Source organism: Micromesistius poutassou, assembly GCF_964030765.1.
Source record: "Micromesistius poutassou genome assembly, chromosome: 16".
NCBI lineage: Eukaryota > Metazoa > Chordata > Actinopteri > Gadiformes > Gadidae > Micromesistius > Micromesistius poutassou.
The window spans coordinates 14,395,328-14,420,306 of record NC_140286.1 but is presented as its reverse complement, the minus strand read 5'-3'; the positions used below and the strand labels follow the sequence as shown (position 1 = coordinate 14,420,306).

The 24,979-nt window shown below is 46.2% G+C and overlaps 2 protein-coding genes across 11 annotated transcripts; both read right to left on the bottom strand.

The window, feature by feature from the left end:
* Positions 1–1,630: 1,630 nt before the first annotated feature.
* dpp9 (dipeptidyl-peptidase 9) lies at positions 1,631–22,221 on the bottom strand. 10 transcript variants are annotated; one of them, XM_084481080.1, is made up of 21 exons: positions 22,086–22,221; positions 20,968–21,056; positions 20,515–20,756; positions 20,071–20,183; positions 19,002–19,175; positions 18,121–18,292; positions 16,952–17,062; positions 15,819–15,947; positions 15,564–15,625; positions 15,362–15,462; positions 12,431–12,608; positions 11,855–12,014; positions 11,316–11,395; positions 10,821–10,973; positions 9,793–9,927; positions 8,607–8,762; positions 7,638–7,784; positions 6,786–6,938; positions 5,901–6,043; positions 3,542–3,653; positions 1,631–2,968 (listed from the first exon to the last, which is right to left on the bottom strand). In XM_084481080.1, the coding sequence occupies exons 2-21, from the start codon at positions 21,021–21,023 to the stop codon at positions 2,876–2,878; spliced, it is 2,670 nt and encodes an 889-aa protein (XP_084337206.1). In that variant the 5' UTR covers positions 21,024–21,056; positions 22,086–22,221; the 3' UTR covers positions 1,631–2,875. The 10 variants fall into 10 exon arrangements, with proteins under 10 accessions (XP_084337206.1, XP_084337213.1, XP_084337208.1 ...); XM_084481087.1 differs by having other exon boundaries at positions 8,607–8,752; positions 9,792–9,927; positions 20,515–20,753; XM_084481082.1 differs by having other exon boundaries at positions 20,515–20,753.
* Positions 22,222–22,732: 511 nt separating this feature from the next.
* Positions 22,733–24,658, bottom strand: rps15 (ribosomal protein S15). Its single transcript, XM_084481100.1, has 4 exons — positions 24,605–24,658; positions 24,135–24,220; positions 23,470–23,704; positions 22,733–22,889 (listed from the first exon to the last, which is right to left on the bottom strand). The coding sequence occupies exons 1-4, from the start codon at positions 24,605–24,607 to the stop codon at positions 22,776–22,778; spliced, it is 438 nt and encodes a 145-aa protein (XP_084337226.1). The 5' UTR covers positions 24,608–24,658; the 3' UTR covers positions 22,733–22,775.
* Between the last annotated feature and the right edge of the window lie 321 nt (positions 24,659–24,979).

Genomic DNA, 24,979 nt, shown 5'->3' with positions numbered 1-24,979 from the left:
AAGAGGAGCTTGTTTCTGATGTGTGATTGGCTCATACCCCACGCCCTGTTTCTGACCATACACATACACATGAGGTCATCATGACGACTTGACTTGATCAGCTGACAATAGAAAAAGAGGATCTTGATTCTGATGAAGTGATGTGTCATTGGCTCGTCCTCAGTAAACATGTGACTCCCGCCGGGTGTGGTCACTTGAGCTTCATTGCGTCAGCTTCGATTCCTCACTTCTCCGTCACCCGACTCATCTGCTAAGCGCTGCTAAGATGCTTCCCTCCATCACGTGGGAACGGCATTATAAAGTCCCAGGTGATCCTCCAGCACGCATGAGGGGGGGGGGGGTGAGGACAAATCACCGGGCCACACCTCTGGTGGGGTGTTTGGTTAGCTCTATCTAGCCATCTCTTTGTCACCCTCCACCACCCTCCCCACTCTCTCTCTCTCTGCAGTGTTTCAATAGCAAATGTGATTCTCGTATCTATTTCATTATGGTCATCACACAATCACACAGGTCCAAATTCAAATTTAAGTGGAATATGAGATCAACTATTTCCATAAAAACACTACACCGTTTGCTTCACAAACACATGTCACACCCGTGTAAAATGTATGGTTTATAGCAATCCTCAAGCTCAAGCACTGAAACATTTGACACCTATTTCCTCGTCTTAAGCGCCCAACTGTCGTCTTCCGGCGTTTCTGTGTCGTAGCTTTCTACTAAGGCCTCACTGGGTTAGGAGGAGCATCAAACCAGCAGCACAATCAGGCCGAGCCGCCGATCCCCTTCCCGGCGGCGGCCCTATAGAGACGTTACGAGGTAGGAAGCGCAGAGGGCGGGAGGCGGGGTTCATCAATTATGGCACAGTTACTATGGCAACCGTAGGGCTGGTGGTCTGTGAAGCCCTTGGCCTCGTGTGAAGCTTGAATAGGAGCGGCAGAGAGGGGCGTCGGTGGGCGGGGAACGTGGACCTAGCTTTGATGTGAAGGAGCAGAGAATCCATTAGTGTGCTCCATGGGTGGCTGCTGCGGTGATACACAGCCACCGCGGGCCAGAGTACACCACCATGAATATTAATGAGAGCAACATTCACATAAAGTGTATTCTGTGGAGAGGACGGGTCCTCAGCCGCTGGAAAAAGACAAGGCGCACTCTACCCTATAGAGTTCCAGTAGCACATAAGCAGAGATGGATACGGTAGACACTAGGGTGGGAATCACAGGGTACCTCACTCGATACATGGGCCGCAATACCGATAATATCAAGGTACAGCGATTCTGCAATAATCAATATATTGTTAGACAATCCTTTAACGATACATCACGATATACACCTAACGATGAATACAAAATGACTGTGAAAAGGGGAAAAGTGCTTTATTTTATTAATTAAAATATCGATATATTGGGCGATATTTCCTGTCTAACTCTGAAGACAGGAAATTAAAAAAAAAGTCCAACTTTTTTAAATTGAAAAATATATCGGTATTTGGCGCCAGTGTGTCGATTGTCGTATCACATGATATATCGATATTTTGTCCCACCCCTAGCAGATACTGACGTTACACACGCTAACCTCTACTCTACGTTAATACTGAACAGAATGTACGACAGGACATCGAGGGAAACGTGGATCCATCATACATTTCTTTATTATCATGTACAAATTGTCTTCGGGTGTACAAAGCTGTTTATAAGACTCCAGTGCTCACCCCTGTTGTCTTTATTGCAGTAAAAAAAAAAAAAAAGAGGAAATACCAGCATGAGCAAGTCAGGAGGTACTTTGGCAAACATCGTAACGTATGTGTTTTATAAGAAGGCAGGCAGAGACACGCGCGCACACACACACACACACACACACACATTTTGAGCAATGTGACATGACACAGACAACAGAGTGAGTGGAAATGTGCACCGCGTTATAAACAGAATAAAAGTTAATAAAATATTCATTTATTTTTTTAAACCATAGACACTTAAAATTAGTTTGACAAGAGGAAGAGGCAGCAGCAGCAGCCTCCTCTTCCCTACTTCATTAGACACAGTCACGCCGGCTCCTGTCCCCACACGGTCGCATCCTGTGTGTGTGTGTGTGTGCGCGTGTGTGTGTGGTGTGTTGACAGAATACGTGTACTGTGGGAATCGATGTCTGAGTGTATGAACTGTATGTAGGTTTGTGTGTCTGTAAGTACTTTTAATACAACTCTTTATATCCTTAAGTAACGCGATCTTTGTCTGACACAAATGGATGAAATGGGTTGAAGTCGAGTTTGCACCGAGAAAATCAAACGCGCACACACACACGCACGCGTGCACATAAACGTACACACACACACACACACACACACACACACACACACAAACAAACACACACACGCCATCGCAGACACGGATACACAAATGGTTTTGGCAAAGGAAAAGAAACAATGCGTGTGGGTGACTAGCTGTGGGTGAGCAGTGGGCCAGCGTGAGGCAGCCTGTATATTTCTCAACATATATCCCATCCTTTGTTCAGTTTCTGCAGGCGAAACGCAAAACCAAAAAACTGACGGACAACACCAACAGAACCACTCCTGTCCTCAAAAAACAGCCACGGGCCCCAGACTACACACAGAAGAGAGGGGGGGCGCGAGAACAGACCAAAGCAAGCAGACCAGTGACAACAGCCCAGGCCAGAGTGGGCGAGGGAGAGTGAGAGAGAGACAGTGGGTGAGAGTAGAGAGAGCGAGGAGGAAGAGGGAGAAGTGTATTTTGCGTAGTGAGCGTTCCAGTTCATCGTTAAGAGTGTCCTTAAAGTGGAAGTCTCTAGTGAGGGGGGTGAGGGAGGGAGGGAGGTGGGGTGATGTTGGCTGACGGTCACCCCCCTCTCGTTCGTCTCTTTAGAGGTATTGTTGTAAAAAGTACAGCAGCATGATCTCGTAGTGCTCCCCCGACTCTGGACAGCGAATACTGTGGCGCTCGTTGGGGTACACCTGCAAGGAAACGAGGACACACACACACACACACACAGTTGAGTACTCTCTCTGCGAGATTGTCTACAGTATACTCGTTGTGTCATTAGTATCGCTTGGAAATGGTTGATTGTCGTTCATTTGAAAAGGGCCACTAACACACCCCAGGTGTGAGAGCGATTAGCCATTACGAGCCATTTCAAAATCTAGGTGGACATTCCCACTTGTGATGTCACCAGGTCACAGGGGAGGGCAGATTCTGAAAAGGCTTGTAATGACTCTCCCTCTCACACCCGGTGGTCCAATAGAGGCCCTTTAAGCTCCTTTCACACACAGAGTTCTGCTTGCCCATGTGTTCTTTGAACTGATCAACAGCTGTATGTCATATGAATGTGCCAGCTAAGTACTTTGCTTGTGGTAGCATTGAACCGTTCTGTATATCACGGACCGTTGACATAAAAGACTTTTAAATGAAAGATATGCATTTGCTCTTCCCAATGTTGGGACCCACAGTGTTGCAGTGACTGGAGGCCGTCAGCCAGAGGTCTAGAGGAGTGTGATGTAGTGTGTAGTCTGCACGCTGGTCCTAATCACCTGCAGCTGGTAGGGCTTCCCAGCGCGGATGATCTGCGACACGAGGAAATTGGTGTGGAAAAAGTGCACGTTCTCATCCAGGAATCCGTGGAGAATCAGCAACCGGTTGGGCCTGAAGTGACCGGAAAGGAACCACCATGTTAGATTAGCAGCAGCAGATATAGAGAGAAATCCCTCCTCTATGAGACCAGACGAGAAGACACAGATTGTTATCCTAGTTCCATTTTTTTGATATATATATATATATATATATATATATATATATATATATATATATATATATATATATATATATCAAAAAAATGGAACTAGGATTTTTTTGATATCCTAGTTCCATTTTTTTGATATATATATATATCAAAAAAATGGAACTAGGATTTTTTTGATATCCTAGTTCCATTTTTTTGATATATATATATATCAAAAAAATGGAACTAGGATAACAATCTGTAACAATCTCTATGGGCAACGATTTAAAGTTTTAATCACAGTATAGTATTGGTGAGTTAACTCGCGATTAATCACTCTCTCAATCTATCTATCTATCTATCTCTATCTATATCTATATCTATATACACACAAAATAATAATTAATTGTCAGTATTGTATTTTGGATCTGATATTTTGTGCTTTGATATTTTCTCATGCAAATAAAGTAATTTGAGTGGAAATATAAATGTCGCACTAGAGACAAAACAGAGTGCTAGAGAGGCAGAACTGGGGAGACCTAGAGAGACACTGCATGAATGAGACTCAAAGTCAGACAGTGATAGAGAGTGCTAGAGAGAGACAAAGACAGTGATAGAGAGCGTGAGAGACACAGACCGCGATAGAGTGCTAGGGAGTGCTAGAGAGACACAGACCGCGATAGAGAGCGTGAGAGTGAGACACAGACAGTGATACAGAGCGATAGAGAGCTTGAGAGAGACACAGTGATAGAGAGTGCTAGAGTAGTGTATATGTCTGTGTGCATATATGTATGTGTATATGTATAAATATATATACACACACACTTGATCACTGGGCAACGTTTTTACATCGCATTTACTGCAATTTGAAAAGGCGTTGACTTTATAGAAGAGCAATGCGCATTATACTGTAACTTGGCCACGGTTTGTCCTTACTGTAGCATTTACTTCAGAATTTATTTTAGTTTTCCTTAGCATTACTTTAGCACTACTTTAGTTCTTGAACTCTTCCTTCACTGCTGCTTAATAATAAAGTGTTATCTACCCATCTAGATCATGAGAGACACACAGACTGGGATAGAGAGCTAGAGAGAGACACACAGACTGGGATAGAGAGGTAGAGAGAGACACACAGACTGGGATAGAGAGGTAGAGAGAGACACACAGACTGGGATAGAGAGCTAGAGAGACAGACAGACTGGGATAGAGAGCTAGAGAGACACACAGACTGGGATAGAGAGCTAGAGAGACAGACAGACTGGGATAGAGAGCTAGAGAGACACACAGACAGGGATAGAGAGCTTGAGAGAGACAGATAGAGAGATGGAAGGAGAACGCTGCCGGGAGGTATTATCAGCCCTGTGAGGACTGACGGGAGGCTCAGAGAGCAGGGCGGTGGCCAGAGCCAGCTGGCCCGCCGCACACTCGCTAGTCATCTCTGGCTTTGTCCTCCGCTAGGCCTGCTTGTGTGTGTGTGTGTGTGTGTGTGTGTGTGTGTGTGTGTGTGTGTGTGTGTGTGTGTGTGTGTGTGTGTGTGTGTGTGTGTGTGTGTGTGTGTGTGTGTGTGTGTGTGTGTGTGTGTGTGCGTGTGTGTGTGTGCGTGCGTCACGTACATGAAATGCGCTAGGGCACAGGGCTGAGTGGAAGCAGGGATTCAGTTCAGTATTCAGAAACAGATGTTTGGAGGAGAAGTTAGAGACGATAGTCGCCTTACAGTTCATGACTCAGATATTCCTTCTGAGTCCTACATATTTCGTTAGAGTCGTTGCTATTGTTTAGTAAACACTGAAGTGAAACATGGGAAAACTAAACAACACACTACAACCAGACTATAATAATGTCAACAAAAAGCATACTAGGTTACATATTGTAAAAGCACTTTTGTTTCACAATTTGGTAACGGCCTTCAGTCGATCACAGGAGAAGCCAGTTGTTTACCCAAGCTGCCCGCTCATATTTGTATATGAATGCATGAACCCTCACCCCTAGTGGTGTGTAGAGGCCAAAGCTCGGAAGGGGGTGTGTGCACGTGTGTGCTAGCATGCGTGCATGAGCGAGTGAGTGAGTGAGCGAGTGAGTGACCGAGCGAGCGAGCGAGTGTATGTATGTATGCCGGCGGCCGTGTGCGTGTTTGCTAGCATGCGTGTGTGTGTGTGTGTGTGTGCACTGACTCGCTGGGCAGCTTGTCCACGTGCAGGGCCACAGAGCCCTCCTCGTAGCCCTGCTGGTTGTTCTCGGGGATGTCCATGTAGCGCTCCGTGTAGCCCGTGTCGTACGCCATCCACACCGTCACGGGGGCGCCCGCGATGGCCACCTGCCAGACACGCCACACACACACACACCGTCACACACCGGGGCCTCCGGACCGCCCCGGGTACCCCCAGGGCACAGGCCCGATCAAGAGGCTTTTCCCGTGGGTTGGTTTGAGCTGGGGCTCATGACCGCGTAGCAGTGGTGATGCACACATTGAGAGGACTCTATAACACTATCTTCATATCATTGGCGGCGTGTCAAAGCAGGCCAGCATGGCAAATGGAAAATGTGGTACTGAATATAAGCTTGGTTTCTGCAACAAAGTGGGCCAAAATGCCAACAGCGCCACCGTGTGGTCCTAACTGCAACTACACTAGGAGCATATTAATTGATGCATTTTTATTTTTTTTTAATCACGTTGCATTCAAAAAGGGCCCCTCTTAACTTGGTAAAATGTGAGCGTGATTATTCATTTGAGCCATTTCAAAATCTGCCCCGCCCTGTGACATAGCGACATCACAAGTGGGAGTGTCCACCCAGAAGTGATGACGGACCGATCCGTCTGCCAGCCTTCTCAGTGGACGACACCGACTGGGTAAAGTGTATCTACCCATAAAACATCTGGTTGGACGCGCCCAGATGTCACAATGTCACATGGCTAACCGCTCTCACCCCGTGTGATGAAACAGAGCCCCTTTAAAGTAAACGTTACGAAACGTCAGGCGTTGGAGCTGGAGAACTGAAACATTGTCACTGTTACAAACAACGACGACATGGGAGACGAGCGGATGGGACCGGCCGACCTTGAAGACGTTGGGTCTCTGGATGAGGCCCATGAGGGACAGGAAGCCCCCGTAGGACCAGCCGTGGATCGCCACGCGGCTCAGGTCCACGAAGTTGAACCTCTCCGCCACGTACTGGAGCCCCTCCACCTGGTCCTCGATCTCCACCTGGCCCTGCACGCACACGCACGCACACACACACACACACCAGGGGTTTGAACGATTGGAGAAGGGCCCAGAACGGCACCGGGGGAATGCGTGGCAGCCAACCAAGCACCGCTAATTCAGCTCACTTAGATAATTACTTCACTTTAACTGCTGCGTTGGGTAATTGACATGAAACCGATCCGACGTGGTTCACCGTTTGCTGAAGAGCAAAGTCATATTCCAAGGATCCCATTGCTTTGCCTCTGCATATTTGGTAGGGCACTGATTGTGGAGGTTCAGTATTGGATCGATTGTCAGATACTTCTCCCCCACCGTGTACAGCATGTCTTATCTGACCTGCTGCTCAGAACCAGGACTGCTTCATGTGCTGTCTGATCTGCTGCTCAGAACCAGGACTGCTTCATGTGCTGTCTGATCTGCTGAACACATGAACCAGGACTGCTTCATGTGCTGTCTGATCTGCTGCTCAGAACCAGGACTGGTTCATGTGCTGCCAGATCTGCTATTTAAAACCAGGACTGCTTCATGTGGTGTCTGACCTGCTATTTAAAAACAGGACTGCTTCATGTATCCTTGCTCAGTGCCCGACTCGACACTGAATCATGATGCTAGGAAACCACCCCCCTTACTACTAGTTTTGTTTGTTAGTAAAGCCAAGGCAGTGTAACTAACAGACGGGCCTTCTTCAGGCGCGTATTGGCTCACCAGTTTGTTCTTCAGCGCCCCTTCGAACTCCAGGCCGCGCTGGCAGGACCCCCTGCCGTCGATGACCACCACAGCATAGCCCAGCGAGGCCAGTGTGTTCAGACGCAGGTACTTCATCCCCTTGAAGGAGTTGTTCACCAGCTGGACCTGGGCCACACACAGAGAACACACCGAGACACACAGAACGTTAATGGAATGCGTTGGTGTCTGTCATTGAGCAGATGCTTTTATCCAAACACCAAAGAACAATCGAACCATACAAGAAAGAATTACTGAAAAAAATTCTAATTGCTGCACGACTTTAGCCTGGGTAGCCCCGCCCATTCTGCCTGCGATTTGAGTTTGCCCTGCAGAAGGGTCTGGAGAAGAGCAATACATTTCTTTCTAGTTTCGATACGTTTTTGCGGGAGCCAATCGCCAAGCTGGCTTTTTCCCCCTGGCGCGCTATTGGCTGGTTTAACACAATGACGACAGGGAAGCGACGGCAAGAAGCAAATTGCGTACAGAGGCAATTTAACCCCGCCCGTTGATCACGCCTCTTGTGCTGAAGAAAATGACAGCAGCTTCCCCAGACCAACGTGCAATCTACGATGGAGCTTGGTCTGGCAATAGCCAGGCTAGCATGACTTGGTACAGGTTGGACAATTTATCCAGGACATGTGGGACCAGGTCTAACATGTGACCCAGGACATGTGGACCTGGTCTCATATGTGACCAAGGACATGTGGACCAGGTCTAACATGTGACCCAGGACATATGGACCTGGTCTCATGTATCATCCAGGACATGTGGACCAGGTCTAATATGTCATCCAGGACATGTAGACCTGGTCTCACATGTCATCCAGGACATGTGAGACCAGGTCTACATGTCACCCAGGAGGACATGTGGACCTGGTCTCACATGTCACCCAGGACATGTGGACCAGGTCTGACATCCTGTGACAGCGGTGTGGGTGAGCAGGCTGACCTGGGGGCCACCGTAGACAAAGAGCACGGTGGGGTGCTTCCTGCCGGGCTGCAGGTTGTGGGGCTTGTACACCATGCCGTACAGCTGGAAGCCAGACTTCCCCGGGAAGTCAAAGATCTCTGGCGGGTTGTAGTCGCCTGGGCAACCTGCACGACCAGAGCACAAACAAAAACAGACGTTATGAAATAATCTTGTCCAGAAGGAACAACAGAGGATCGATTATTACACTTTGGCGGGTATGAAGACAATATTCTGAAGGTTGTTCTCCAACTCAAATAGCAATTGTGAATTGAAGTGCATCTTGACAAGGCCAGAGCCTATTGGATAAACAGGCGTAAGAGAAGGATCAACATTACTTTAGAATAGTTGCAGCGGATGGTTATGACAACGTTCATAAGAAAGTGACATAACAGAAAAATAACAATACTTCATCTCTATAGTATTTAGACAGTTTCCACATATCCAACCACGACTAGATGGAAAGCCTTCCCCTCTGGTCTCAAGGGCGGGGCGGTCATGTTTGTGCTGACCGATAATGCATGCTATTTATGGATGGGATGAAACAATTGGATTAAGAAAAAATGGATGATGAAAAAATGGATTAAGCCAGACGTCAATGTAATCTAACTGTGCGTTCACACCAAAAGACACATTTGTCGCCGGGTCGCCCAAGTTTTGCAGCGCGACAAATCATAATCCGTTGCTGTGCAAGGTTTATCAGGTGAACTTTGTCGCGCCACATCTTTTGTCTGCCAACGGTGCTTCATGCCAATCCATTCTCAACCATGGCCGAGATAACCACATTGCATTGCATACAGTCTTTACCTGTTGTGGAAGAGGGAGAGACGTCGGAATGCCCATCGTTTATGTTAATAATATTAACATAATATTATCCGGAGGCGCACACAGCTTTTGGCCGTGATATTTTATATTATATCGATATTTATATATTATATTATACCGGTTGATATTATTACCGGTTGAATGCTGATTGGCTGTTACGTTGCGTCACCCAGGGAGTGAACGCTGATTGGCTGTCATCACACGAATGTCGCGGCAAAGTTCAAATATTTCAACTCGAGCGAAAGTGTCACGCTGCAAATCCTCGTGAGCGCGTTATGGGGGTGATGGGTGATGGTGAATGCTGTGGGGGGAATGAGTGGTGATGCTTTTGGGTTCCCCTACCTGGTGACTCCATCATGCTGGCCCAGAACTCGGGCACCATGTGCAGGGGGTTGCCCTCCGAGCCGGTCAGCTTGTAGACGTGCACACAGGGGGGCGTGCTCACGTTACTGTAGTGGCTGACGAACATGTCAAAGTTCTGCACACAGACACACAGAGAACGGGGGGGGAAGACCAACCAAACAAAAATACACACAAAAACAGGTTTAGTTCAAATAAATCCACTGCAGTAAGGATACACCATGGGGTGGCTGCATTTATCCAAAGAGACCGTCATTTACATTTAGGGGATTCTGCTGACGCTTTTATCCAAAGCGACTTACAACCATTCCTTCACACATTCACACACACGGCGACGTCAACCACGCAGGGCGACCGCCGGCTCGTCAGGAGCAGTCAGGGTGAGGCGTCTCGCTCAGGGACACTCTGGCTGGCTTTACACGACAACGTTCTGAACACAAACCGCAAAAGTGGCGTTGCGTTCCCACTTTTCATTCCGAGTTTAGACGAGCGTCTTTGGGTGGAAATCTGCGTGCATATGGTGATGCAAAAGTGTGTGAAATCCGACATGATTGTTGTGGTTTGCCTGTACTGCACATGGATGTGACGTAAACGCATACGGGACGAGAGCCAGCGTGAGCAGCTCAGAGCACACTTTTGCGTTGTTAATCCTTTAGACGGAAACGCAATGGTGGAGCGTTTTTAAGATTTCCACTCTGGAGGGTGGGTTAATTTTTTTGTGTGTTTTTAAGCCCTGAAAACGCTGTCTGCGTCTAAACGAAAGGCACATCTGATCAAATATTTAGTCGGTTTCACCCGGGAGCGTTGTCGTGTAAAGCCAGCCTCAGACACAGGGAGGAGCCGGGGATTGAACTGGCAACCTTCCGGTTACCAGCCAACCCGCTCTACCTCCTGAGCGACTGCCACCCAGCAGTGGCACTCATGTCTCAGCATGGGGGGGGGGGGGGACCTTAACTGGGCTGAGCAGCAGAGGGGGGGGGGGGAGCAGCGGGGAGGTGGTGGCTTCAGTACCTGGCTGACGGAGCAGCTGTGTGAGAAGCCGGGCTTGGTGAGTCGCACCACGTCGCTGGGCGCGTCGTAGCTCACCACGTACAGGTGGTGCTCCAGGGGCGTGTCCCTGGTGCCCTGGAAGTACACCAGCTTGGTGGCCTCGTTCACCCAGATCTACGGCAGCACGGCGGGGGACACACAGAGCCACGCGGGCATCAGCCACCATTTCATCAGGGATTTACTCTTATTTATATTACAATTTATTAGGGGAGAATATATATATACATATACACTGTACATATGCTTCTATACTTGATTTGAATGAATGAGACAAACAACACACTGAGACAAACAACACACTACAATACTGGCTGTTCAAAACATCCAGGAATCTTCTGCTAGGCTCAGGTGAAGGGAATATGGGTGGACATATGCCAGGCAGAATAGACGACTTTAAAACTAGACTAAACGAGTTGCGTCTTGTCTGAAGACTAATTCATTTGAATTCATTGTAACCTTGGAGCCGTGCCGGGCCAGAACCTCCCACTCTCCACTGGTCAGTGTCACTTCCTCCTTGATTGCACATTTGAAATCCCCTAGAGAGAGAGAGAGAGAGAGAGAGAGAGAGAGAGAGAGAGAGAGAGAGAGAGAGAGAGAGAGAGAGAGAGAGAGAGAGAGAGAGAGAGAGAGAGAGAGAGAGAGAGAGAGAGAGAGAGAGAGAGAGAGAGAGAGAGAGAGAGAGAGAGAGAGAGAGAGAGAGAGAGAGAGAGAGAGAGAGAGAGAGAGAGAGAGAGAGAGAGAGAGAGAGAGAGAAGGAAAGCATTACTAAATTTCCTGAACTACAAGTCGGCTTTGAGAGTGCAAAAGTACATTATTAATCAAATGAAAAGGGTAACAAGGTCCTAGAACCGTCAATAAAAACACACTGGCAGTATAGCAAAATAGGAAATATAAATATTTGTAAAAGTATAAAACCAGCCACGACACTGACATCCATATGTACAGATGTAAACAGAAAGGAAACAGTGAGACAGGTGGAGGGCCGGCGGTCCTACCCTCGATGTACTGGTAGTCGGCGGCCCAGTGGTAGGAGCGCGGCTGGAGCAGAGAGGTGGTTTTGTACAGGTGGCTGAAGCCCGTCTTGGACTCGTTGACCCAAATGAAAGTGAACTCGTCGTCTGTGGTCTGAACGAAGGGGTAGAAGATATCGTGAACCTGTTGGGACGAGAGACAAAAGGGTACCGGAGAAGTTAAAGCAATTGATTACACGGCCCCAGTCCGCTGATTAAAGCCAAAGTATTCAGATAAACAAATGTACTACGTGAACAAATACACATTTTATTAATTAAAAGTAAACAGTCAAGTGATTTCTCTACATGGTCGACTCATCTGATTAAAACCAAATAAAGAAAATCCTAAAACTATCCGGATATAATTGTATAATAATTGTATGAAAACAATCAACCACGTGTTTATCCAATCAGCTGATCTACAGGGTTGTGTGGAGGCCCGCAGGACCCAATAAGCACAGGGCAGCTCACGAGCGGATCATTTAATTAATGCACGCGGCGTTGTTCATCTGTTCTGGCCCCGGTTCGTTCCGCCGCCCCCCCCCTCCCCGGCGGACTCACGTTTATCCACACGTCCGTGGTCTCCTCATACACGATGTAGGGCTGCGTGTTGCCGGGCAGACTCTGCAGGCTGTCCAGCCTCTGTGCGGGGTCGTCGGTGACGGGGATGAAGAGGGCCGGGGGCAGCAGCACCAGCTGGAGCCTCCTCTGACAGCGGTCCAGCAGCACCGCCCAGCCGCTGGGGGGGAGAGAGTGGGGCGGTGATCAGGGGTGGGAATCACAGGGTACCTCACGACACGATTAAGCAATAGATCACGACAGGCTGTTCTCATTATACCACAGTGGTATAATGTGTGGTTAACTGTGGTATAATGAGAACATTTCACTGACTGAAGTGATTTATTGCTTTTATAAAAGTACAGCGGTTGCTATGCAACACACAGTAGCGTGACGTGTCCTTCAGAGAGAAGGCTATGCAATTTAGCCTACTGTCGAGTTCACTCACCGTGTGCCTATTGCTTTACAACATTTCCACCCTCTCCAGCAATCAACATATTTTTAGGCTTCAGTGAACTATGCTATTGCTTTTATATATAAATAAACAACAGTTCAAGTTAGGCGCGGAGTGATACTGTGAACTCTGTAAACTGGACGGGCGTCATAGCTGATAACAGTTGGGAACCAATCAGATCGCTTGATTTAAGCCACCCGTTTTATAATATGCCATACATGTCGTGATACAGCGATTCTGAAAAGAAGTGTATTCTTAAAAAAAAAAAAGAGTGTCGATTCTCGTAACGCGGGAAGAACTGCAACGATATATCGCCGTCTCTATATTTTGTCCCTGCCCTAGCGGTGATGAGCATCGTCGTCGATTGATCCTTTTCACAGAGGTGCCGTGTCTTCGTAGGATAAACACGGGGGTCGCTCACGCACCACGGCGCGGGCGTATCCTCACCAGGGGTCTACCACCTGCACCCTGGTGCATTAACGTAGCTGACCCATAGCTAGTGTTATGACCAACACACGCGTTTGTCCTATGCCTTAGCCTGTGTGAAGGGTCTGAAACTATCAATTAACGATTGAGCATTCAGTCATTTAGCAGACGATTTAATCCAAAGCAATTTACAATCAATTCAGGTACATGTCCTTAACGAGCAGGTTCAGCTTCTTGCTCAAGTATTGCTACAGGTTAGGACGCAGACATTAGGGATGCTTATTGTGAAAACACTCAGCAAATAATAACATGTCAAAATTTGTTTTACTATTTATGCTTATTTTCCTCTTAGCAGGACACGGAAAGTAGACTTATCTGCGCTAGTTACGAGTGTAGATAAGTCCTAGGAAGAAGTTTCTGTGAATATGCTGTACACATCAAGAGGGTTGTTGCTTTAAAACACACAAACAACACAATGCACAAAAATAACTTTGCACTTCTTTAGTATTTATTTATTTTAACTTATTAAGTATGGAAGCTATCTGAGGAAATGTGTGGTGTAATGTCTGTCTTGAAGCTGCTGTGGCACTGTCATTTCCTGTAAAGGATTATTAATGGATCTATCTATTTATTTATTAGGCCTGCACGATTCGGGGAAAAATATGAATCCCGATGTTTTAGTTTAGAATTGATATTGCGATTCTCTGCCACGATTTTTTTTCTCACGTAATGTAATGTTTATTCATGGAGAAATCAGTCGCAATGAAGTGGACAGTTAGGCTCATGTACGGTTCCATGCTTCGGCTGGACCATAAATCAGTCGTTGCTGCAAAATAATCCGCTTCCTGCACTTCTGCCTCGACTACAGCCCGCACTTTCTTATAGGAGCTGGCAATGCAACGGATGAAAAATTGTTGCGGGAGGGTATTAAGTAGCGTTTGTCCAATGTATGGATCATCTTTCGAAATCCGTCAGGTTCTACGGTGTTTATTGGAACCATATCTTTTCCTTACTCCTACTGGAGTTATGTGGGTATGGGGTCGCATTGTGCAAGCTGTCAGTAATAGATGTCTGTGTTGTGCTGACATCTGCGTTGCATTTTATTTATTTCACAATTCAAAAAGGAACAAAACTGTCTACTAAATTAAGGAAATGATACTGAGGAAACGAATAAACCACTATAAGCAAGGAGTGAACTTAATAAGCGATCAAAATACTTTTTGCAACCACCGCCTCTTTCCCTTGACATTTAGTTTTCACCTTAAATATGCGACAGATGTAATTAAGGCAACCTGGTCTTACAGGAATCCGTGAAATGAGTCGGTCTACGTCCCGTTTACAAAAAATAATGCCCATAAAAGGTTTGAATATTAAGTCCTGCCTAATATTCGTTTGAATATTATATATTTTTTTAATATTCGAATAACGAAGTTCGGAGGCAAAGCCCTAGTCCATACACTGGTAAACAGTGACGGCGTTTGTTATCTTGTTACACCGCTAGCTTTTTTTGTCGTAAGCTTTGGAAAATGCCTGCGGAAGCGATGTCTGAGCTGCAGAGACAGCTTCACGCTACCAGCGTCTGTCTCGTACCACGGTGTGGAATGAGAGCTTGTGGGGGTGAGTGCTTGCGCAATAGCATACTGCATGAGAATGCAGTATCGCCGTCAAAGCTGTCCCTGGTAAAAGTAATGTTGCGTGGAATTGAAAAAGGAACTATGTTTCCTTAGTATTTTCCATATATAGGCCTACCATATTTTCAGTAGTTACGTGTAACTTGACTTTGAACAAGTACATGAACAAGTAGTTACCTAACGCGTTACACACAACACTGTCTACCGTGTGTCAGTCGGCTCATACAAAAAAATGAGAATCAAAGTAATTTAAAACTTAAATTGTGCACAGGGTGAATCAAGATCGCGATTTTATAACTATTTATCGTGCAGGCCTACTATCTATCTATCTATCTATACTTGCAAATATATAACAACGCCTTCATTTTTCCATTAAACAGAACCTAACTTTGAGCCGGCCTGATATCCATCACAGTCACTCACTATTTGCCGTCAGTCGTCCAGCCGGCTCTGGCGATGTACTCTGTGCCGGGAAAGAGCGTGGTGAAGGGGAGGACCAGCTCTTTGTCTTGCGTGCTGACGATCTGTAGGACGGACACACACACACACACAGTCTGTTAGCACCAGCCGATGGGCACTGTGGAGGGGGGAGATGGGGCAGAGGGGCTTGTCAGTGGTCACTCACCCTGCCTTGATGATCCGTCTTGATCTCAGCCAGTTTGAGGGTGGCCTGGGGATTTTTACTGCCTGTCAAAATAAAGAGAAAAATATGAAGAAATGATTCATAATAATCAAATTATTCTCAAATGTTTTGGTTTGTGGTTTTGGATGTGACCATGTGTCCATTTGCCTGATGGAAACCTGCTGTTGCATAAACAGAGGAAGAGTGTATCTGTGTGCGTGTGCGTGTAGCTGTGTGTTTGTGTGTGAGTGAGGGGACCTGTGCGGGGGTATCTGTACGCGTCGGCCTTCCTCTCCTCCAGCGCGGGGGAGGGCACATGGATGATCTCCACCTCGCTCTCGTCCACCTCCTCATACAGCAGGTACATGGTCTTCCCTCCGTCGGGCTCTGACAGACACAGGGCACCCCCACAGTTACCCCGAGCACAGAGAGCGATTATAGGCACACCCTTTAAGATTATTTTTAAATACATGAGATAAATGATATGGCATATCTACACACACACACACACACACACACACACCCACCCCACCCCACCACATATATAAATTAATAAAAGTGATTGCACTACAATATTAGTGATCCAGTACAAGAAACCGCATCCACAGCACTACTTAAGGGAGTCTTATGCCGCTTTTCCACCGACAGTATCAGCTCGACTCGACTCAACTCGCCTCGACTCGGTTCCAGGCGCGTTTCCATCTAAAAAAGTACCTCTTCAATGTGGGCGGGTCGTAGAAAAGAACCTCTCCACCATGGGCGGGTCGTCATTAGGTTTTAATCACGGGAGACGCGATTCCCGAGAAATCTGAATCTGATCAAGACTATTTCCTGATTCCCGGGAAAGGTTATGATGGGAAATAAAATGAAATAAAAAGCGCAATGACTGCGCGTCTATTGTTGTCATACGGTAACGTTGATGGAGGTGAAACTCGAGCCCTGGGAAAGGAACGACACTAAAACGAAACAGTGAAACGCTGATCCTTCGGAGCCGGTCCGTGGACTCCAGCCACGCCGGACACACACAACCACGCCCGACACACGCAGCCACGCGCAGCCTAACTCTAGCCCCGGCAAAGGAGCGACACACACGGCGAAACGCTGATCAGTGTCCCCCTCGGGACACTGATTATTCCCATTTACAGCCGCTGGCCAATCAGTTACAAGCAGCCTGTTTACGTCACACAAAAGTACCTACTCCGCTCGCTTGGAACCTCAACGGAGGTAGTACTAAAAAAAAAGTACCCGGTACTAGGTACCAGGTAGTTTTTTTGCCAATGGAAACGCAAAAAAGGCGTGGCGAGTGGAGTCAAGCTGGTACTGGCGGTGGAAAAGCGGCTTTACTTAAGAAGATCTAGTCTCTAGTCTCTATGAATCAGTCAGACACACACCTTCTGTGGCTGAGGGACTCCACCAGTAGCCGGTGAAACGGTCAAACTCCTCCTGGATGACAAACGTGGCCACGCCCGCCGACTTGGGGTCCTCTTTGACGTTGTCGAGACCTGGAAGATTGACAGAAAGAAAGAAAGATAGGAAGAAGGAAATAGAGATGTGATATACACTTGGTGGCCATAGCACTTGGAAACATTTGATTACATACTATTTAAACATTATGCACACTTTGCGTGATGTTTAAATAGTGACCGAAATGACTGGGCTGAATGTCATGTGTGAAAATTAAGAAAATCCTTCATTAATCACGATGAGAAATGATTAAAGGGGTAATTCAGAATTTTGGAAAGCGGTGTATCCAAGTGAGCCAGTGTGTGAGCCAGTGTGTTATTTATCATCGGAGACCGTTTTCAACACGTTTCATTCAGTCCTTCTAGTTGCAGAAATCGATGGTGCTAGGCTAGCGCTAAGTTGAGGGGAACTGCTAGCCTGCCAATAAAAACAGTTTTACCCACTCCACAGTACACCCGAGGCAAACCAAATATAACGCCAGACTATCTATGGAAATGTCTGTGTTGATAGAATAGTGTTAGAAATAAAACTACCCTTGCATCGCATTGCATTGCATTTAGTTTATAATCCCTATAGTTGGAAGCAGGCTACAGCAGCGGCGGACTGAGATTATCTGGAGTGCTCTTCTGTTTACGTTCTGCTGTAGTGAATTGGTTGCTACACCGGAGCAAAGTGAAATTCCGCCGCTGCTGAGAAAGTAGTCCCCCAAAATGTAATGTGATCATTGCAATACAAGGATAGTTTTATTTCTAACATTATTCTATCAACACATTTACGACTATACGATAGTCTGGCGTTATATTTGGTTTGCCTCGGGTGTACTGTGGAGTGGGTAAAACTGTTTTTATTGGGAGGCTAGCAGTTCCCCTCGACTTAGCGCTAGCCTAGCACCAACGATTTCTGCAACTAGAAGGACTGAATGGAACGTGTTGAAAACGGTCTCCGATGATAAATAACACACTGGCTCACTTGGAAATGAGGTCCGATGTCCAAAATTCTGAACCACCCCCTTTAAGTAACCAACTATTTTCCCATTTCCTCCCCGCCTCCCCCAGCCTGCTGCAGGACCCCGGGCCACACGGCGGCGCTGTGCTACCTTTGTGGCAGAAGGTGAGCCGGCGCTCCTCTCCGCTCTTGATGTTGGCCGTCCACAGGTCGTTGCTGTTGACGAAGGCGATGAAGTCGGGGTGCCCCGGGCAGATCTTGGGGTCCATCCGGGTCCCTGAGCAGTGGGTCTTCACCTCCACAGGCTTGATAGGAGAGGACTGCTGGAACCGATGCAGCACACACACACACATTCAGTCCGAGAGAACTGCATGGATCCACCTACAGGTTGTGAGTAATCCCCTTTGTTTCTGCTACGTTAAAGAGATTGGTTGAAATACAGTAAGAACACATGGCCACATTACGCACAAATCCTATATCATTTACTTAAGAGCCGGACACTTTTTTCTATTTTGAACCCTGAGATTCTTTTTTTAACTTTTGGGTCGAGATTATCTAGGAAAGAGGGGGGCGTGTTATCCCCATGGTTACAACTCAACCCAACTTTTTAATCCTTTTTTTTTAGTACCGTCGTTGTGTATGAGGGTTATAATGAGCGATGTTGTATATCAAATGTGCCACACACCGTATGTATTAGTTAAAGATGATGATTGTGATTTTTTTTCAACTTCATTAATTGAGTTTAATTCAGCTTTTATCCAAAGTAAATTTCAGTGCATTCAGATCATTAATGACCGGAAGATGTTAAGACATATTGCCTGATGATCTCATCGCATCTCATCTTCAACCGCTTATCTGGGGTGGGGTCGCGTGGGCAGCAGCTCTAGCAGCCCGATGATGCAGGAGTGTATATATTGGGGTTCAACCCCAGTGCCCTTTCGCCTGGGAGTCCCAACACCCTAGCCACTGAACTATCCTCATCTAAAAGGCTTGATGTCGGTTTGGTCTCTTCAGCAGAAAGGTCGTACTCACAATGAAGCCGTTGTGGCCTCCGTCCTGACAGTAGAAGAGGCTGTTGCTGGCCTGGAAGAGAAACAGGCCCGTCTTGGCGTGGTAGTCGTAGGACGTGATGCCAAATGCGCCCAGCCGCTTCCTCTCCCTTAGTAGCTCCTCCTCACGGGAGTACGCCCCCTGGTGGGGGGTGGCCTTAAGGGAATAACAACAACCTCATCCGTTAGCAACACTACACGGCAAGCCTTTAGGTCAGTGATCATATAAACAGTGGCCCGTATAAACAGTCGAGGACAAACTAAGGAGTGGCAACGGTTTATTTCTCACATTGTGTTTTAACAGCCCACTGGTGTACTACTACATTTGTATTTGTTTTCTTTAGCTTGTCATCATCTTTTCTAGCACATAATAAAGTAAGTGTACAGCCCCCCCCGGTCAATTTCAAAATGCGGGTATTAGATTACTCTTATCGCCACATGGATTGTCAGTTCATTACTGACATGTTATTATTTGCTTATTGTTTTCTCAAACGGAAATTGCTTCTGGTTTGGTCTTTGCCCTAAACTTTAACCGGTTTTAACCATTGCTGTGTTGTAGTTATTGTCACTAATGACAGATTAAAACAGATGAATACAGACAGATGAATCTGTCTTTGTAACTTTGTGTTATTTGGTTTTCGCCATTATTCCATGGATTGAAATCACAGCCCTCCCTGGCAGGAGGGAGCTCCAGTGTTCTTTATGCGTTTTATTTACTTGCCATTTGGAGGGCTTAGGGCTAGTGGGAGAACCGTAAAGCCCCTATAATACTGTTCACATAATAAAGGGCTATATAAATAAACTTGAGCTATCAGATACAAGGTCAAGAATAAACAGTAAACCGATTGAACGCCTCCTCTTATCTTCCATATCGTAGAGCACAATAAAAGAGGTAATCTGCCCCCCGAGCAGGTCTAAGGAGAGGGTCATTGTGAGACTGTACTGTTGAGACATTCCAGCCACAGCAGCTGTGGGGAAACACTCAGGTTCGCTCACCATGGTTACGGTATTGACGAGGAGGACAAGCGCAAAAAGGAAGAATTTTCCTTTACCTGAAAGTGATCCAGCATCTGCTTCCATGACAACACGAGGAGAGCCTCCTTGCGGATCTTCTTGGGGATCTCTGAGTAGAGCAACGAGTTCTCTCTGCTTCCATAAGGCATTCCTGAGGGGGCGGGCAGATGGGGAAACAGTAGGCAGTGTAAGACGGAGGGCATCGCACTGGAATGTTGCCCCCTCCATCATGTATTTGTTGACCCCTCATGGAGGGCTCTATGGTATCAGAGAAAGGGGCGATTCAATGTGCTCACAGTTTCCTTGTCATGCTGCAGTCGTGGTAAATTATCCTCAGAAAAGACACGTGATTGAGATTATGTACGCGTGTGTTGTTGAGTTTGTGAAGTGTCAGGGGGGCCCGGTGTTTGTGTGGGTATGTTAAACTGACAAGTAGCTCTCATGTGACATCATTAGCACGGTCGTGACAAATTAAAACTAACCGAGGTAGTACAGGCGGTGGGAGTGGGGGCCGTTCTCGTCCTTCTTCTGCACAAACTGAAAGTCGTGTGGCGCCTTGTTGGCGATCATGCCCGAGTACTTCCTGCTGCAGTGGATAATGTCCCGCAAGCCGTCCCAGGTGTGCTTCTCCACGTAGAACTGAGACGGGACGTCCTCCATCTCCACCACCTCCGTGCTGTCTGAAAGCCCGTCCACTGCCGCCATACTCACGCTGACACAGCTGCTGGAGGGCAGTATGGAAGGTGTTCAATGCTTAAAATGAGGGCTATCTCAGCAATGACATGTGTGCATTGTACACTCGCTGAGGCTTTCTGTTTACACGATGCCGTGTAGTAGCTTCAAATTCTGGCAGACTGCTAAAAGCCAGTTTCACAACAAATGAGATTTTCAAAAATTTTCAACAATGAGACAATAATTTGGTAATTATACTATACCTTTTCCAGAAACCTTCTGTATTGTCACAAAGCTTGACCTTCTTGACTCTATGCATTCACTGGTCAGCCCACCTCACAAAAGACTCAACCTACAGACAACAAATGTATGTAAGGGGAAGCAAAACGAGTGATGTGATACAATGGGAGTAGAAATGCTTTTCGTTCTCCCGGCAAAATAGTTTAAGTGTATATACCCATTAGAGTATGATAACTATTCACAAATGGGATTTTTCAGTTCGTCTGAGAAATAAGTCGATGTCACCATCAACAGAAACAATCGAAACAGAAGACTTCTTAGGCTAAACTAAATGACCAGAGAGAGAAAGGTAGCAACCAGTCCAACCATTCACTAAGGCCATGAAAGGTTTTGACAACACCACCCTGGATAGAGATCTGAGGTAGACTGGATGACGTTCACAGCAATAAGGATAGAAATCCCGAGGTTAACTAAGGGCCATAAATAATAAGGCCAACACGGTCGAGATGCAGATTCTGACAGCTCGTTATCCACGTCATTCCCAGTGTCCACAAACAAATTCAAATCACCATATGATACATAGCCTCGAGTTAATCAACGAAATCATCAATTATTTCAATAAAGCTGACCATTCTCGTTCCAGGAAAATATGACAAAAAAAAAAGTGATATAAATATCATCTCTATACGTGTACAGCTATATATATCCTCATTAGAGTCAGCCATGAGTGTTACGTGTGTGTCGGAGAACAGAATGAACGATAATCACAGTCACCGTTAACAGTTAGCTACGGTAGCTTACAACCAATCTTTGTTCTCCAATTTCAGCTAGTCATTCACACTGGTTAAAACGCCGGCATAAACAGCGATCTGCGATGTTATCACTCTAGATGGCCTCAATAGAACCGTAAACATGTTTCATTTTGATTGAAAGCTACTGTGTCCAGTGATATCCATAAAATACACATCCCTCGCATGATCCATGACAGCTCTAGCCTGTCATTTCGGACTTTCCTCTCGGCTAGCCTAGCTATCGTTAGCCTGGCTAAACACAGCTAGCCTGTCAGCTAACGCTTACTGGGTTCTTAAATCAACCAAATATGGGGGATCCTTCAGCAATCTGAAAAAGGGGAAGCACTTACCAATCAGGCCAGTGTTTTCCCCCCCTAAACAACCCTATGCCTTCCTAGCTTGGTATCAATAAACAAATGATGCAAGTGCTAAAGGTTGTATCCATGGCCCAATACTGGGCAGACGCTGACTGTAGCTGGCTCTCGGATCGGGGCGGAACCTAAAGCTAAGCAGCTGACGCATTCGGTACACTTTCAGGGCCGCACTCACTGACGTGCGGGCAGAGCCATTGCGCCGTCATTGCTGCGCTACGTTTTGGCAAGCCCTGGTGCATCAATGGCGGTGCTTTTGATCAATGTAGGAAACCCGTGGGCGGGTATGGTTTCATCCGTTTATAAACCACATTCAAATACTTAACGTTCAACTTGTGGCGAATCTCCTTTCGCTTCGTATGAGAGTCAAACATGCCCTTAAAGCAAATTACATTTTCTTAACACTCAAAACTACCGCAGTCACCTAGCTTGTGACTCAAACCGGACCAATGTAATGAATAGATAACACTGTTAATGAATCGCAATCTGCGGTCATTCAAAATGGTGAATACATTCGTTTGTACTCGCATCAGCAAATTATAGCATTACATTGAGGCATCATCAAGTAATTCATTTTTATTCCCTAGTTTCCAATTTCAAACCAAAAGAAGCAATTGAGTCAAGAGTGTGGCGAGCCCATTTTTTATTTATATAACGAAAACAGCCAGTCTACTTCAGAGGGATGAAACGAGAAGAGTGTGTAGCTCCAATACCAGGGCGACCATGCTTGACTGGCTTGTAGGTGATGGAGAACTCTCCCAGGTAGTGGCCACACATCTCAGGCTGGAGGAGGAAGAGGTGACAGATTACAATTGAGAAGATGGATGTTGATTTGTGTAGTAACAGTGTAGATGCCAGTCAAAATATCATTATCTACAACCAATACATTCATATTTAATTTTAGCTTTATAGACACACATAATCAACCTTTATTCATTTATATCAAAGCACAATTTCCAAATGTCAAGTGACACTAATTATAGCAATATTTTTAAAATATTCTATCCATTGTGTTCATATTGTTAGGGCTTGGATAGACCTCGACTTTGAGTCACACCAGCATAAATGTATCCCAATTCCACACTGTGTACTTCTCTTTTTTTGTAACGCATGATTGTCATAACATGTATAGATACTTAGCAGTTAAAATCTGGACCTTTGTCCCTGATAAAAGCTTCTTAGATAGACCTATAATTAATGCAGAGTCTGCGATGCTGGCGTCATCCCAGCCCTCCATAAACATTCACCCCTCAAACTACAGATGAGCAAGAGCAACAAATACTGCGTCCCATTACAGGCTGAATTTTCATTGGACAAAAGCAGGCATGAAAACAAAAACAGAATGCATCTTCTGAAGTCTCACCTTGATTTCCACCTGGTTGAAGGTCTTGCCGTTGTACACGCCAACCATTGAGCCAACCATCTCGGGCAGGATGACCATGTCTCTCAAGTGAGTCTTGACCACCTCCGGCTTCTCCATGGGGGGAGCCTCCTTCTTGGCCTTGCGCAGGCGCTTCAGGAGGGACTGCTGCTTGCGGCGAAGGCCACGGTTAAGCCTTCTCCTCTGGCGGGCGCAGTACAGCTGCATGAGCTGCTCACTGGGGAGGAGAGTGTAGAGTTGGGCACTAGAATCATACACTGATGGAAGTGGCATCAGGTCACCATGGCTGTTTTGGCATCAGTGATTTTACTGCATCGGTCATTCACTTTGTTTCTCATTGTAAGAAAGTTGTAGGACAATTATAGAACTTGATTGAAGGTATAGGACGTTTCTATTGTACCAGTGTTTATTTACTAGGCATCTATTGTGGTGTATACCTTTAATAATTGTTCACAAAACAAATGTCTTTACTTATGCTTTATTCTCGACAAGTTCAGTCCCCGTATTATAAGAATTTCACTACAGAATGACTGTCAACTTCTGGTTTGATTGGTCTTGTTGCCAACCACTGCACCATAGCTGGTCCACTTCGTTTTACAAGGATGACAGATGACCCGTTGCATTAATGAGACAAATGGGATACTTACTAGGACATGTCCAGGAGCTGGTCCAGGTCCACACCTCTGTAGGTGAACTTCCTGAAGGTACGCTTCTTCTTGATCTCAACGTCCGCCTATGGAGAACCCATTCAACGTTAGCATTGAAACTTCGCATAAGACACAGGGGAAAGACACACATATTTGACCAGTCCGTCAACACTACACGTAAATTAATGGGCATTAAACCCGGAATGAGCACCGAGCCATCGTGGAAGTTTAAGCGTATATCATAAGATCGGTGTTTGGGCATGACCAGTTAGCTTAGCCGTCCACGGCTATAAACCGGGACGATGCACAAGTGGTTAAAAGGGATTTAGATGGAGCTATTTGTCCCAATTTAGTACTCGTTTGATTGCAAGTATGTGCGCAAAACCAATGGGTTATTTCGTGAACCATGGAACTATTATGGGGTTTAGATGAATATAGATTTATTATGCTCAGAAAGGCTTTACACCTACCATCTTGCCTGGTCTTCCGGGGAAAAGAACGACCAAATTCTCGTTTGGCCTAATATCGCGGGAGTGGAGCTGGGCATCCGGTCTACGGTTAACGTTTCCTGTCTAAACATGTGTTTACATTTTTTGCCCAGCAGATGGTGTCATCTCATATGATAAGCGAGTTGGTTAGCAGTAAAAAAGTAAATTGGGCTCAGTCAAGTCAACTCTTAACGCGCCTGTAACTCACCAAATAAAAATGATAAAGATATGTAGGAAAGGAAACCTGATCATCTCCCGAATTAGGCCTACATTTTTAATTCCCTTTTGTTCATCCCTCCATTTTTGAAAATCAATACCAGTAACTACCAAAGGCTACCAAATTACCCAAAGATAAAA